The 17305-nt window shown below is 44.2% G+C and overlaps 1 protein-coding gene across 2 annotated transcripts in view; it reads right to left on the bottom strand.

Moving 5' to 3' along the window:
* GALNT17 (polypeptide N-acetylgalactosaminyltransferase 17) overlaps window positions 1-17305 on the bottom strand; it is a 392841-nt gene that overhangs the window by 91309 nt on the left and 284227 nt on the right. For both annotated transcript variants that reach the window (XM_081941423.1, XM_081941424.1), the window contains exon 6: window positions 1223-1340. In XM_081941423.1, coding sequence (XP_081797549.1) covers window positions 1223-1340 — 118 coding nt within the window. The remainder of the gene's footprint in view (window positions 1-1222; window positions 1341-17305) is intronic.

The raw sequence follows: 17305 nt of genomic DNA, 5'->3' as shown, positions 1-17305 counted from the left end.
CCACGCATGCGCAGCAGAGACCCGATAATGCTGGCTAGCGGGAGGTGCATGCATGTGCGATAGAGCTGAACTGGGGTGACAGCTTGCATGCCCTCAGAGAGGGCTCTGCATGCCACCTGTGTCATGAGCGCCATAGGTTCGTTATCACGGCTCTGGTAATATGTCAGTCAAAGTACATCAGTCCCTAACAACAGACTGGACAGAAGAAAGAGGAAGAAACAAGGACCAGTAAAGAAATGAAAACCATGATTGCAACAGGATCTGGGCAACAACATTAGCTTGGCTCTGTTGGCAGAAGGTCAAATAAGGATCTCATAGGAGCAATCAAACAATAGATTAATCTTATACTGCTAACCTTAGTTAGTTTGTTTGTGACTGAGAATGCAGACGGAGCTCATTTGTTTAACTTATGGTTCAATGACTTGAACCATAAATAATTTGAACAACCCCCCCCCCCAAAAAAAATGAGTTACTCCCATATACTCCTTACAAGGGGTTGTCTGCATACTGCCACACTATTGCAGCATGTTGCTGCATATTGTCTTCAGGGATGCTGCACCACAGATGAAATAAAAACATTTGAAATGAAACTCATTTCTCATCTGTTTATTTCTCCTTGAGGTGTGCAAAAGGTCTCACCAGTTGCTCACCAATATGTGGGATGGAAGGGGGAGCGTACTTTCTAATCACACCCCTGAATGCTCAAAGAAATGTAATTGGGCTTTTCTGATTAGAAGAACACACAAATCTTGTAGAAGTCCAAAGTGAACCTTAGATTCCGAGTGAAGGAAACTGTGAGCATTTATTATCTTTTACTTCTTTGGAGTGCTAGCTAATTAATTCCTACGATTTAGAGAATGATACCGATTTGATCTCAGACAGAACTTGATACCAGCTAATATTTCTCTAGAGATGTTGACATGTATATCAACGATGTGTATTTATGCAGAAACACTATCAATTTCTTTGGGAGGTTTAGGACTGAAGTTTATGTGACTCTTGAGAAGCAATCTAAAAAAAAACCCACTCTTTTTATTTTTAAAGATAGAGTAAACATTGAAGCACTTGGAGGCAAGACTTAATCGTAATTTTTTTTTTTAAGGAAAGAAGCCACTTATTTACAGAAAGGACGGTCCAGGAGGAAGAATCAGATTTCAATTTGCAAGCTCTTACTGAGTTACCTCAGGAAGAAGAATCACTTTGCTTTAATCATCTCACCAACCTTAATTCCAAGCTCAATGTTCTCTCCACCATAAACGTCCATCCCTGGGTCGAGAAGACCGATTTCCCCAAAGAACTTCCGGTTCACCACAAAAGAACATCCAATCATAGCTGGCGTCCTGAGGAAGAAATAGAAGAGAAGTAAGAAGTGCGTTGTTATTGTGGTCTGATTATATCTTGAGCCACAGTGGCATGGTGGTTAGAATGGAGTACTGCAGGCTACTTCGGCTGACTGCCAGTTGCCTGCAATTTGGCAATTCAAGGTTGATTCAGCCTTCCATCCTTCCGAGGTGGGTAAAATAAGGACCCAAATTTCCAGGGACAAAATGCTGACTCTGTAAATCGCTTAGAGAGGGCTGTAAAGCACTGTAAAGCGGTATATAAGTCTAAGTGCTGTTGCTATTGCTATCTTTCCCAAGAGATAGAGGTCTAATTGTTCTAGCAATAGACCTTATATATTTCTTCACAGTGCTTTACAGCCTTCTCTAAGTGATTTACAGAGTCAGCACATTGCCCCCAACAATCTGGGTCCTCATTTTACCAACCTCAAAAGGACGGAAGGCTGAGTCAACCTTGAGCCGGTCAGGATCAAACTGATGGCAGTCGGCAGAATTAGCCTGCAATACTGCATTCGAAGCACCACACCATCACAATAGATCACCTATTGTGATAGAAGTTTAAATCAGCAATAGATAATCTGATGGTTGTGAGCGTCCTTGTGCCTGCAGACCTCCTCCTTTGGTGCATAAGAAGCTCCCTGCTAATTTGGGAAATATTCTTCTACTTAAGATTCTTTTAATTAATCTAATTACATTCTTCTAATTAGAAAAAAAGGAATGGACAATGTGCCAGCTTTTAACAGTATCTCTATTGGCGAGGATGCCTTTGGGGTTGATGAGAATGCTCTGAAGACTTCTGAGAGCTCAACACTCTGTTTTGAAGAGCATCCAACCCAAGTATCCCGGAAAAGACAAAATTGAATTGGAATGGGACAGTTTATTCCTGAAGGTCTTGTGGAGATGACAACAAGTTGACCGGTTGGCCTTCAACTAACTACCGTGCTTTGTAACTGGCAGTCTCCATCAAATCAGCTATTTTGTGATTAGCGGTGATATGCCTACAAATTCCAAATTTACCCTTCCAGCTCCCCCCCGCCCACCACCTTCTTTTAATCTACTCTGAGTAATTGATTCTTTTGTTCTACTACTGTTATCCTGAAGATATTTCTTTTCATGCTCGGTGGATATCAAGCCTCCAGAAAACGAACGCTCATGTGCCCCGATTTTTCTCAAGGGTCTCTTTTGTTGTTCAAAGATTATCTTAGACACCGACATGCTAACAATTTACTAGGTCTGGATGAAGCTCTGATTCGCTCGAGTCATCCTTTTGAACTGGGCACCCCAATTAATTTGACGCATTGAATGGAACCGCCGAGCCAATGCGCTCCTTTGCACATTCACAGGTGTGTCTTGTAATGGTCTCAGGGGGATGTGGACTGAATCAAATTATTTGTTTGATTTCTCCCCCGCGTTTCCTTCAGGAGCACAGAGCCACCTATACAGGTAGTCCTTGACATAGAACAGTTCGTTTAATGACCATTCAAAGTTACAGCATCATTGAAAAATAGTGAATGTTTTTCACACTTAGGATCATTGCAGCATCTCCACGGTCCCCTGTTCAAAATTCAAATGCTTGGCAACCAACTCATATTTATGATGGTTCTGGTGTCCTAGGGTCACGTTTTACGACCTTGTGACAAAGCAAAGTCAATGGGGAAGCCAGATTCACTTCACAACTATGTTACTAACTTAACAACTATAGTGATTCATTTAACAAAGGTGGCAAGAAAGGTCATAAAATGGGGCAAAACTCACTTAGCAACAAAAATTATGGTCATAAATTGAGGACTACCGGTACACATTAGTACTCCCTACTTTTATTTTCGCCAACAACATTCCTCTGACATAGACAGGCCTAAAGAAATGCAACAGATCCAGCCGTTGGTTGAATTCTTAATCCAACACCTTCAAAAGTGAGCCATATCAACTCTTAGAATAACAGAGTTGGAAGGGACCTTGGAGGTCTTCTAGTCCAACCCCCTCCTTAGGCAGGAAACCCTACACCACTTCAGACAAATGGATATCCAACATCTTCTTTAAAAACTTCCAGTGTTGGAGCATTCACAAATTCTGGAGGCAAGTTGTTCCATTGATTAATTATTGCAACTGTCAGGAAATTTCTCCTTAGTTCTAGGTTGTTTCTTGAGTTAAAATAGAGGATGTCTGCTTCAACGCTTTTCCTAAGGCTGAATTAGAACCAGGAAAACAGTTTGAGCACTATAGTTAATGCACTCCTTGACTTGCAACCACAATCAGAACCAGAATTTCAGTTACTAAGCAAAGCATTTGATTTTATGACCTTGTTTGCCACAATTAAGCAAATCACTGTGTGTGTGTATACACATACACACACACACATATGTATGTATGTATGTATGTATGTATGTATGTATGTATGTGGTAGGTATAAATATATAAATATAAATAGCTGCAGTGCCGCAGTGACTAGAGTGCAGTACCGCAGGCTACTTCTGCTACCTGCCGACTGCCTGCAATTTGGCAGTTCGAATCTCAGCAGGCTCAAAGTTGACTCAGCTTTCCATCCTTCTGAGGTGGGCAAAATGAGGACCCAGATTGCTGGGAGAAATAGGCTGACTCTGTAAACTGCTTAGAGAGGGTTGTAAAAGCAGATATATACACACATATATATCTCAGGGTCCTGCAGTTCGCCTGGCCACAGCCCACTTCTTCTGCTTGCTTGCAGCCACAACATAGGAGGCAGAGTGGCATGCCAGTATTGCAGCCGTGAGTCAAGGTGGGGATGGGTGGAGCTGCCCCACGAGCCCCTTACCGGCTTACCTCAGGGCCCTGCAAATAGGGGCGTCCATTCCCCGACATGTGCCTTGCCTCGCAGTCGTGGTACCAACACACCACTTGGCCTCCTGCTCCATTGAGGTCGCAAGCAAGCAGAAGACGTAGGCTGGTAGTCATGTGGGCTCCTGCTGCACATGGGTGCTGGTGGCAACTGTCGGGGCATGGATGGCCTGGCTGCGGAGGCACTGAAGCAAGCTGGTGAGGGGCGCATGACACAGCTCCACCAAGCCTCACCTGGTGGCTGCGGCATCGCACGCAACCAGATGGAATGGGCAGGTGGATGGCTGCTCAGGCTCTTAAGTAGGGCTTACTTTGGGAGTAGGGCTTATATTAACATGCTAGGGCTTATTTTGGGGATAGGTCTTATTTTCATTGAAACAGGATGTGTGTGTGTGTGTGTGTGTGTGTGTGTGTGGCATGTGTATAGGTATGTTATCTACCATATTTTTCAGAGTATAAGACGCAGCAAGGTTTTGAAGAGGAAAATTTTAAAAAAGTTTTTGCACTCTGCAAACCTCCCCAAAACAGCCCATTTTTCACAAAAACTGGCCCGTTTTCTGTCAAAAAAAGGACATGGGTAGCCTTTAAGAAGCTTATAGAGTGCTGCTGGGGGCTGGGGGGGGCAAAAATGGGCCATTTCTTTGCTCATTTCTGCCCTCCCCAGGAGCTCTCTATGCACTGCCATTTTGATAAAGCTGTGCACAGCCATTTTGGTGAAGGGGCCGGAGTTTCAGCAGAGCAAAAATGCTGTATTCAATGTAAAAGACGCACCCAGATTTTCAGCCTCTTGTTTGGGGGGGGGGGGGGGGAAGGTGCGTCTTATACTCCGAAAAATACAATATATATATGGGTAGATGTATACTTTCTTTTGAGAGCAGGCAGCAGAATTTCATTTTTAATGTGGGCCCGGTGTGCTCACAATTAAAAAAAAAACATGTCAATCAAGGTTATCTTATCTTAAATACATGCCAGTTGCCAAGCATCCAATTTTTGATCATGTGACCATCAGGATGCTGGGAGTGTTCTATTGCGAGTACCGGCTGTAAGTCACTTTTCTCAAGTACCATTGCCTCGCAAGCAGTTGCTAAAGGAATTATTATAAGCCAAGGACTGCCTGCGCTGGGAATGGGATAACATCATACACCCGATGCCTAGGCCTGGGAAGCAATGCATCAAGATCAGATCAGATAGAGATTTAAGGATTGCAACTAGTTTACAAGCATGTTCACGGTCAGTTGCCCTGCGGCAAATCACATTTGTCCCAGCAACTGAATAGGTCAAAGAAAGGCTAAGATGACAGGGAAAAAGAATGTATACTACTCGCTACTGGCAAAGGATAAAAGAATAAGTTCCTTTAAGGATAGGTTCACCGTTCTTTGCTGGAAGACTCATCATCCAGAGTCTCCTTTGTTGTGAGGTTGAGATTTTGGGAAAAGTGCAGAGAAGAGCAACTGAGATGGTTAAGGGAATGAAGACCAAAACATATGAAGAATGGTTGCAGGAATTGGGTATGGCTAGTCTAGAGAAAAGAAGGACTAGGGGAGACATGATAGCAGTGTTCCAATATTTGAGAGGCTGCCACAAAGAGGAAGGGGTCAACTTCTAGAAAGAAACACTCTAGAAAGAGTGCAGAGAAGAGCAACAAAGATGATTAGGGGACTGGAGACTAAAACATATGAAGAACGGTTGCAGGAACTGGGTATGTGTAGTTTAATAGAAAGAAGGACTAGGGGAGACATGATAGCAGTGTTCCAATATCTCAGGGGTTGCCACAAAGAAGAGGAGTCAAGCTATTCTCCAAGGCACCTGTGGACAGAACAAGAAGCAATGGGTGGAAACTAATCAAGGAGAGAAGCAACTTAGAACTGAGGAGAAACTTCCTGACAGTTAGAACAATTAATCAGTGGAACAGAAGTTGCCTCCAGAAGTTGTGAATGCCCCAACACTGGAAGTCTTTAAGAAGATGTTGGATAGCCATTTGTCTGAAACTGTATAGGGTTTCCTGCCTAGGCTGGGGGTTGGACTAGAAGGCCTCCAAGGTCCCTTCCAACTCTACTATTGTATTGTATTGTATAACTTAGTTTCCAAAGCACCGGAAGCCAAGACAAGAAACAACGGATGGAAACTGATCAAGGAGAGAATCAACCTGGAATTAAGGAGAAACTTCCTAAAAGTGAGAACCGTTAACCAGTGGAACAGAAGTTGCCTTCAGAAGTTGTGGGTGCTTCATCACTGGAGGTTTTTAAGAAGAGCGGTCTGAAATGCTATAGAGTCTCCTACTTGAGCAGGGGGCTGGACGAGAAGACCTCCCAGGTCCCTTCCAGCTCTATTCTGATTCATTGATTGATTGAAGATGAATTCTTCAGGCTCAATTCAGCTAAATAAACTATGGACAGGAGGGATGTTGGTTGGTATGATGCAGGTGTGTTTCAGATTTTGAAATTAATCAAGTTGCTACTCTCAGTGTCTTGTGTTCCTCATTGCATAAGAATAGGCTACCTTTCCTGACATCAGCAGCTCTCCTCAATATCACCAAGAACTCAGCTGAAAGTGAAAGGGAGAGTTGTCCCCTTGGAGTTGAATTCCCATTCCCAATTCTTTTCACTGAAGCACAAATGGCTGATAAATTATTTAAGTATATATACTGATGAATCTCTCTTTGAAAAGCAGTAAAAGATAAACGTAAAGGTTCCCCTCGCACATATGTGCTATTCGTTCCTGACTCTAGGGGGTGGTGCTCATCTCCGTTTCAAAGCCAAAGAGCCAGTGCTGTCTGAAGACATTTCCATGGTCACGTGGCCCACATGACTAAACGCTGAAGGTGTACAGAACGCTGTTACCTTCCCACCAAAGGTGGTTCCTATTTTTTTCCTACTTGCATTTTTACGTGCTTTCGAACTGCTAGGTTGGCAGAAGCTGGGACAAGTAACGGGAGCTCATTCAGTTACGTGGCACTAGGGATTTGAACTGCCAACCTTCTGTTCAACAAGCTCAGCGACTTAGCCATTGAGCCACCGCGTCCCCTAAAAGCAGTAACCGTATTAATTCAGGTAGGTTCTTTATTATTTTCAGATTTTTAAGGACAAATCAGTTCATCCGGAATTTACATTGAATATGGTTACTGTAATGGTATATGAGAAAGACCATGGCAGACAGGGCAAATAGATGCTGTTTAGAACTAAGTAGACCTAGAACAACCTAAAACTGAGGAGAAATTTCCTGACAGTGAGAACAATAAACCAGTGAACCGTCTTGTCTCCAGAAGTTGTGGGTTGGAGGTTTTTCAAAAGAGATAGGACAACAATTTGCGTGAAATAGTATAGGGTTTCCTGTCTGACCAGGGGGTTGGACTAGAAGAACTCCAAGATCTCTTTCAACTCTGTTGTTTTGTTATTCTGCCTAAGGGAAGTCAGATAAAAGACAGCAGAGCCCAGAGCTGGATAAAGGGCAGGGCAGGGGACTCAGAAGACACCCTCCCTAGTTTCTCAAGCTGTATAGGAGACTGTGGGAGAATTTTTCTTTCAAACTTGCAAAATTTTCTTAATGTGGCTTTACAATGATGTAGAATTAGCTTACTTGGTAGGGTTTTCTATCTGGTCTACTTAGTAAGAATGACATCTATCTTGGTGTTTTCAAGGTCTTTTTCATAGTTACAGAGGTTTGTCGTAACACCAACCAACTCGAGGACTAGCTGTACAAAGGGCTTTTTGTTTTCCAATGCCCCCATCCATGTTTTTATTTTCTTTCCCCTTTGGGATCAGAGGGCTTCATTCGGTGCCGCTAATATATTTGAGAAATATGTTCATGGATACAAATCTGGAGCTTAGCTTCAGAGAGAAATATAAAACCCTTGACTCATTTCCTAAACTCCGCCGTGTGCTATTTAAGAATTCCGCTTCACTGTTTATAAGTTGTAATGGCTAACAGCCATTTAGCTGGAGCAATTCATCTCCGAAAGATAATAATGTTGAAAACGCCGGGTTCTTGAACAGCTCCATTATTTGTGATTACGAGGAAAAAGTAAGATAAAAGGGGGAAGATACTTGCTTTCGGTTTAATATGGCTTTATTGAAAATTTTAAGCACGAGAAGGTGTCTAACCGAGACTAAAAGAACACGAAAAAGAATAGCAATCACAATACCTTTTAGGCTTAAATAGCATCCTGTAGCACTTTAGAGCACTTTTGGAATGTTTATAATGTAAACATTCATTTTGGGTCCTTCTCTATGGAGATTCTCAGTCATCCAGGTCATGGATGTCCCAAAGATGCTTTTTTTTTTTTTCAAGAGGCAATGTGACTTTCTGGTTTTGCTCTAAAGATGTTTCGCTAAGAGATGGCATTCAGCCGGATCGGACTAGTTCTACTGAACCAGTAGTAATGATTCTGTGCAATTCGGAGAACCGGCAAATCGCACCACTGGCTGGCCCACCCCAGCCCACCCTATATATCTTGCCTGTCAGGCCTGCAGCTATCATTTATTTTGGATCTTTGGCCTGCCACACTTCCTATTATTCTACTATGCATTTTCTATTGTGGAAAAATGGGAGGGGAGGATTGTATGGAGTTAGATGATATGTAGCCATAATAAAATTATTTCTAGAAAGCCAAGGTCATCCTTTGTCTTTGCACCTCTACACCTGACCGGAACTGGATGGGTGGAACTACCAGCATGGCAATGGAAGATTGGACCATGTGATGGACTTGTGGGCATGGGGGAAAGATCTTGAACTTTCAACTGGGTGGGGAAAACCGGGAAACTTTCAGATTCAGGTTTTTCCAGATGTGCCAACATGGCTCTCTTAATAAATTGGAACTTTGAGCGATACTTTGCCTCGGACTCTGATTTACTTTTGGATGCTATTTGGAACCCTGACATTGCCTTTTCCACATGGCCCAGCTAATCTCTGCACTTTGTCTCCGTGCCTCATCCACTCTGCTCACCAAAGGTAAGCATGCCTCCTGCTTGCCCTTTGCCTGAGGTCAGGGCACAGGGATGTGCCATTATCTGGCTCTGGCTTTGCCTCGGAGCATCCGCTCACTCACCGTTCTCCTCAGCCTGGTTGGGGAATGTGCCATTCCCCCACTCCAGCCTTGCCCTGAATCTCCGTCCACATGCCACCACTCCCCTCTGGTCTCAAACTATGGGCTCCCCTCGCCTGAAGCAATTTATTCGGCCTATGACCTGCTCGGCTAGGCCGCAACTCTGAGCTAAAAAGAGGCTCTGCAAACTTTCTTCTAACTGGTAGAAAGTCCAGATCAAAACAAATAAACCCACCAGCGCAAAATATTGTGCACCTTCCTTCATTTCTCATTAACAGAATAACAGGGTTGGAAGGGACCTTTGAGGTCTTCTAGTCCAACCCCCTGCTCAAGCAGGAAACGCAATACCATTTCAGACAAATGATTGTCCAGTCACTTTTTAAAAACCTCCAGTGTTGGAGCACCCACAACTTCTGGAGGCAAGTCATTCCGCCGATTAATTGTTCCCACTGCCAGGAAAATTCTCCTTAGTTCTAGGTTGCTTCTCTTCTTGATTCGTTTCCATCCATTGCTTCCTGTCCTGACTTCAGGTGCTTTGGAGAATATGTTGGCCCCCTCTTCTTTGTGCCAGCCCCTTAGATTAGACCTTTCACAAAAGGGTCTGAGGCAGACTCAAAGCAGGTATCTATTTTAAACAGAGGAGAGATTGGGTGGGTGGGGGAGGCAGAGGAGAAGAGCTAAGTTTTATTATCATTTTCATTGCCCTTGATTCAAAGTCTCACCATCACAAGGAAGGAGGTGGGGAACTGAAAGGAGGAAAAAATTCTATTAAGACTTTGATGCTTAATACCACATCTCCCCCCCTCACCCCCCATTTGCAAAAACACACTGGATGTATAAATCCTTGTTGTGCTCCGATAACCTAGCTTAATTGTCTGTTTCAAATGGGCTTTCTTTTCTTACTCCCACCAACAGTTTGGGTATCTGAGAAACTAATTAAAAACGGGAGAGATTGCATAAAAAGAGCCCGTTAGATTAAGTGTCTCTTCCACCCTCAATTCTGCAGGAGTTTAACAAGCCTTAAGAGCTTAAAAAAGAAAAAAAGAAAGAAAGAAAGCAAAGGATGAAACAGAAGCCTTTCCATCTAATGCTTACTGCTGAAATAATTTATTTTTCTAGATGAAGAAGCTTTCAAGCTCTTCAGATCCTCAGCTTGTTTATAAACCATATTTGAAAATTGCTCTCTCAGAGGTCAGGATGCATTTGACCACGTATTTTCTAAAGTTCGGTTCTGGCACAAGCCGAGATCAAGCTGCAAGAAGATCGACCAGTTTCCAAGCAAGATAAAACCCTCCTTATTGGCTTCATGCTGAAAATCTAGATCAAGGGTGATAAATTTATAGCTTTGGGATTGCAAGCACCCCTTGCATTAATGTTCATCTGCATTTCCTGCATCGGATGAGGAGAGCACATCTTTCTCCTTCTGTCCTGGCCACTTTTTACAGAGGCACAAATGAGAGCGTCACTGTTTGGCATCACTGTTTGGTTTGGTGGCAGCAATGCCTCAGATAGAAAGTCCCTAAAGAGACTGAAGGACAGCCAAGGAGATTATAGGAAGCATTCAGGATACTGCTTATAAGCACTATGTGCTTAGAGCTCGAAACGTTCTTAGAGACTCCACACACCCACTTTATGGTCTGTTTCTGTTTCTCTTCTCTGGAAGGAGGTTTCAAAGTATTTCTAATAGGCCCACCCAATTCTGTAACAGCTTTGTTCCCTTTGCCACCTGTCTGGTAAACTCACAAGATTCATTTTTCTTGCCATGCACATCCGGACTAGACTTTGTTTGTTTCTCTGTGTCATATAATATATGTGTATACATTATATACATAATATATGTATGATATATGTGTGTATATATATAAATAAATAAATAAATAATACAAAATTATGCATATACCCACATACGAATATTAGAGCACATATATTATATACACATATATTACATGTATGTATGTGTGTGTGTGTGTGTGTGTGTGTGTGTGTGTGTGTTCGTTCGTAGTTTTTCACGGGTACAGGTATGCAGATCTTGGCGTATTTGGGTCTTTTCCCGTGTAATATTGAGAGTATCTTGGCAATGTTTCGACGAGGTCCCACTCACCAGCCTGAAGATGGCGAGTGGGACCTCGTCGAAATGTTGCCAAGATACTCTCAATCTTACATTGGAAAAGACCCGAATAGGCCAAGATCTACATACCTGTACCCGTGAAAATCTACGAAAACACACACACACACACACACACACACACAGACACACGTATATATACATATACATACATATACATACATACATACATACATATACATACATACATGTAATATATGGGCATATAATACATGTGCTCTAATATATGTATGTGGGTATATGCATAATTTTGTATTATTTACGTATTTATTTATGTATTTATTTATTTGTTTGTTTATTTATTTTGTCATGTTTATGTAGTGTACATTGGAGGTGGCAACAAAATTTCATTTTAATGTATGCCACTTAGTGTACATTCCAAGTGACAGTGAAGTTATTCTAATCTAGTCTAGTTTAAAAATATTCAAAATTCTTCAGCCTTAGGTCTATGCAGCATTTTGGATTCAATGTCAAGAAATGTGCTTTGTATCATACACGTAGCCCTTGACTTATGACCACAACTGAGTCCCAAATTTCTGTTGTTAAGCAAGACAGCCGTTAAGCGATGTTGGCCCCGTTTTCACCTGGTTGTTAAGTGAATCTGGCGTCCCTATTGACTTTGCTTGCCAGAAGGTTGCAAAAGGGGATTCACGTGACCCCAGGACGTTGCAACCGTCATAACTGTGAGTCCGTTGCTACGTGTCTGGATTTTGATCATGTGGCTGTGGAGATGCTGCAACAGTCCTAAGTGTGAAAAAGCAATCCTAAGTCATTTTTTTCCAGTGCCCTTGTGACTTTGACCAGTCGCTAAATGAACGGTTGTAAGTTGAGAACTATCTGCATTGTGGTGCTCAGGTCACACTTGTATGTTTCTATAAAACAGAGGTCTTTTTCCCCCCTGGGGTTGTACAGCTGATCTTTGCAGCTGCAGTGCAATTCTAGGAAAAGAGGGGTTGCAGAGGCGTCATTGTACATGCCAAAAAATGGTGTAGCCTTTGAATCTGACTTGCTGCCCAACCCACCTCTGCATCTCCCAATCTTGGCAAAAAAAAAACCAGCCCATTCCATTCTTTATGAAGGAAGGGGTGGAGGAAAGAAGGAAAGGAATAAAAGGAGGTCACAAAACAGCAGAGTGAAAGGGGATATCAGAAGAATCAGGAGCATTTTTGGCTCCACCCAGAATAATATTCAGCCGGTTTGGAGTGAACTGGTAGCGTCAACGATAAGATGGCCCCAGTGACGTGCGGTGAGGTTTATGACTGGTGAGGCTGGTGACATCATCAAACCGCGTGGTTGCTCCGATCGCACGGGTGCAGCCCAAACAGAGAAGTTTCTCTTCTCAGAAATGTCAGAAAGGGACAGGCAGGCTGCAGCAGCTCCACTGAGAAGACATTTCTGAGAAGAGAAACTTCTCCTTTCTCCTCCTTCCCCCCCTTCTAGCACTGATGATGTTACCTAGGCATTTGTTGCATCGGGCGAGCCCGGGATCCTTGCAAGGGGAATGGGACCACGTGTGCAGGCGGCTCCTCAGCGCACAGCCTCAGATCAGCACAGCCGCGGTCCCCTTCATGTTGGCTTAGGAAGGAGGGGAATGGGACTACGTGTGCAGGGGAAGGGGATCGCGTCTGTGCTAATCTGAGGCTGTGCGCTGAGGAGCCGCCTGCACACGTGGTCCCATTCCCCTTGCAAGGATCCCGGGCTCGCCCGATGCAACAAATGCCTAGGTAACATCATCGCACAGCCTCAGATTAGCACAGCCGCGATCCCCTTCCCCTGCACACGTGGTCCCATTCCCCTCCTTCCTAAGCCAACATGAAGGGGACCGCGGCTGTGCTGATTGAGGCTGGAGCTGAGGAGCCTCCTGCACACGTGGTCCCATTCCCCTTGCAAGGATCCCGGGCTCGCCCGATGCAAAAAATGGCGAGATAGGCACACTTGGGGCTGCTGCTGAGATGTCCAGGGAGGCTAAACCAAGCCGCGCGCCTCTCCCAGCCACTTTCGCGGCTTCCCGGAGTGTTTTTTTTTTTATTTTCATGATGAGAGCGGTGAGGCTCTGCCTCCCCTGCCTCCCCTGACTGCACGTCACTGGATGGCCCTGCCCACCCACCCCTACCCTATCCTGTTCTTTATTTCCAGCTTTCTAGCTCATCTCAATCGCATGGCACAGTTGATTCCCCTCACCCAGTTGTTTTACTTACCTTTGCTGACTTGGAAGCTAAGCAGCTGAGCTTCTAAATGCTCCATTTTCAGCACTGCACACAAGCACTTTAGGCACGCAAAGTGTGCATGGGTGTGCAAAGTGCGCGCTCACCGAACCAGTTGTTAAACTGGCAGCATCTCACTACTGGCTCCACCACCACCACCACCCTTTTTTTTTTGCTTAAGCCCAGCCTTTCACTGCTCCTTGCGGGATAGTTTCAGAGAAACGCAATTCTCAACAGAAAATAAAAAGAGAAAGCTGGGCCCATTGGTGGCCTAGATAATTCAAAGCAGGCTCAGAGGTCCAATTTTCTACTATGGTTGGTAGTGCAATAAACAGCCCTGAGGGACACAAGATATTGCAAAACAAGTTTCAGGTCAAAATGTGTTTCCCAGCCTTACTTTCACTTAACGTCCCTGATGCTATCACCCTTTGTAAGGATACAAATGCTCAGGAAGATGAGGAGCCAGCATGGAGACACAAAATAAGTTTTGGGGGGTTGATCACGTGAGGCATTAGTGATCGCATGAAGTGTTAATAGAAGAACGGTTGCAAGAACTGGGCATAGCTAGTCTAGTGAAGAGAAGTTTGAGTTTGAGTTTTATTAAATTTATATACTGCCCCCCTCTCCCCGCAGGGACTCGGGGCGGTGTACAGACAGTACATATAAAACAACAAAGCAGGAACAACAAAACATTAGACAACCAACATAAACATACGGTCTGTATAATGCCCAAACTCATTTCTAGTTAAAAACGGTCTAAAACCAAATTAAAACCCCAAAATTTACAATATTAAAAAGCCATCCAGGAAGGTCAGTGATAGATTATACTTATGATTACGATTAGGCTAGGCCGGCTAGCCGGAACAGGTGGGTCTTGAGTTTCTTACGGAAGGAGCGGAGATCAACAGTAGTTCTAATATCAGGGGGGAGTTCGTTCCAGAGGGTTGGGCCCATCACAGAGAAGGCCCTACTCCTGGGCACCGCCCGCCCGCATTGTCTAGTGGAGGGTACCCGGAGGAGACCCTCCCTGTGTGAGCGGATTGGTCGTAGGGATGTATGGGGTAGAATGCGATCTCGCAAATAACTAGGTCCCGAGCCATGAAGCGCTTTGAAGATGACAATCAACACCTTGAAACGCACTCGAAAAGCCACAGGCAGCCAGTGCAGCTCGCGCAGAAGTGGTGTTACATGGGAGTACCTGGTACTCCCCATAATTGTCCGCGCGGCTACATTCTGAACCAACTGGAGCCTTCGGTTGCATCTCAAGGGGAGCCCCATGTAGAGAGCAGGGGAGACATGAAAGCAATGTTCCAATATTTGAGGGAGGAGGGGGAGAGGGATAATATTGAGCCCCCTCTCTGCCAGCGTATGGGAAGATGGCAAAAACACAGGCGTTTCATTAAGCTTACCATAAGGTAAAGGTTCCCCTTACACATATGTGTTAGTCGTTCCTGACTCTAGGAACTGTGCTCATCTCCATTTCAAAGCCGAAGAGCCAGCACTGTCCGAAGACGTCTTCGTGACCATGCGGCCGGCGTGACTCAATGCTGAAGGCGCATGGAACGCTGTTACCTTCCCATCAAAGGTGGTCCCTATTTTTCTACTTGCATTTTCACATGCTTTCGAACTGCTAGGTTGGCAGAAGCTGGGACAAGTAACAGGAGCTCACTCCGTTACATGGCACTAGGGATTCAAACTGTTGAACTGCCAAACTTTCTGATCGACAAACTCAGCGTCGTAGCCACTGAGCCACCGCGTTCCAATAAGCTTACCATAATGGAGCTTATTTTAACTAACTTGGTTTTAACTGTTCTTACATGATGTTATCGGGAAGTTTTATTGTTTCAAGCTAGCTTGACATCGGTGTCAACTTAAGAACAACCCCAATGCATTCTACCTTTCCCATTTCTTTTTCCCCACCATATTCTCTTCTTTTTCACTTATAGTATTTATATTTCTCAACATGTATAATATTCAGTTGGGCAGTTCACATCTAGCCTTAGATAACTTGTAAGAAAACCAGAGGACATTTTCTTTTCTAAACCATCTCTTCCTTGATCTCAGCATTCAGTTGTGTGACAAGGCAGGGAACATATGCCTCCTGTCGTCTGAGAGATGTTTGTGTGTGTGTGTGTCTGTTTGTGTATGTATTATTTCTCCCTATATACACACACAGAGTCCCACAGAGCCGCTTATCTCAGCCTGCAGCTCAGGGGTGGGGGACAAAGCGAGAGGAAAAGGGATGCACATAACCTTCTCCAGCTTTGCACCCAGTTGGAAATCAGCAATTAATCACATTTTGAACATTTGGAGACATATGAGTTTAATAAAAGCCAGGAGGGAGGGCAGGAGAGAGAAAATGTATCGGGCGCAGAGACCAATTACTCTGTGAGTCTCTTCCTTTCCTTCGTAATTCATATTAGGAGAAAAGTGCACTTTGGCACTAATTTCAGAACAGGCATTCAGAGCTACGATATAAAAGCCCACATCTTCCATTCAAAAGCCAAGATTGCTCTCCAGATGTTTTGGATGACCAATCCCATCATTCCTTGCCACCAGGATCGGAGTTTATACAAAAGATTTTCAGTGGGGCCATGGAACTCATCCTCCGATTACATCATCTAGAACAGGGGTGTCAAACTCAAGGCCCGCGGGTCAGATCTGGCCCGTGGCACCATCTTGGAAAATGTAAGGGGACAGCCTGTGTCACTTTGGCCAATGCGAAGAGGAAACATCGGGTCATGCCCAGTGAGTAGTGTCAAGCTGGCCATGCCTACCCAGTCAGCCACTCCTGATCTGACCAAGGCTTCCCAAGAGTATGAAACAAACTCCTTGTCTCAAACTCCTTTTATTAATTGACTTTGAATTCTGCTCATTCACATCCAGCAAAGGTGGATTTACAGTCACAGACCTTATCTGGCTTGGAGAGCTGACAGGCCGATTATCTGCAAAACTTGGCAAGGAGTCTCGGAGAGTCACGAACCAATTAAACGAACTAATTGTCTCCTGAAAACTCCGCTCCCCTTTCGCTCCTCTTTTATTTCTTCTGGGAGGGGCCATTCATTGTCTGGCCTTACTTCTAAATAGACCCCTGTTCTTTAGTTGTTCCTTTCGTCTTGCAACTCTGCAAATGCGCACACTGGGAAGAGGCTCCAGCTGTTCGTCTGCCTCACTGATGTCTGCCTCTGAAGGCAGCTAATGCCTGGTATATGGCTCTTTCCCCCTCTCTACCTCTGACACAGAGCCCTCATCGGAGCCTTCCCCAGAGTCCAGGACTGGCCCATGTTCCTCCACAACCTCAATGCCCACCCGGCTCCCCAAGGTCAACCATGGCCCTGATGTGGCCCTCAATGAAATTGAGTTTGACACCCCTGATCTAGAATTAAACTCTGCCTTTGCTTTTCCTAAATTTTCCACCCAAGTGCAAAAGTGAACTTTGAATGCCGAGTTCTATTTCAATTCTTCAATTGAAAGAAGCCTTCTAGGGATGCTGAGCACAGGGTTGAGCTGCCTCTTCTACTTGATTCAGATTTAATACTCCCCTTTCAGAGTGATTAAGATCATTCTCTCCTTGCCCATCTTCCCACATTTATCTTCTCAGCAAATCTATATTAAGATGTAGCTCGGTCTCATTTTATTACTTAAGTTTATGGATGAATAGGGATTTGGACTCATATATTCGCATCACCAATTCAGCAATCACTGTGCTATTCTGCCCACTGCATTGGATCTATGACAATTTGCTATGGCCATTTTTGCTAATTTGGCCCGCAATACTTGC

This window comes from Natrix helvetica (genome assembly GCF_964273705.1).
Source record: "Natrix helvetica genome assembly, chromosome: 2".
Taxonomy (NCBI): domain Eukaryota; kingdom Metazoa; phylum Chordata; class Lepidosauria; order Squamata; family Natricidae; genus Natrix; species Natrix helvetica.
The sequence above is the reverse complement of the archived record's forward strand: the minus strand, read 5'-3'. Positions and strand labels throughout refer to the sequence as shown.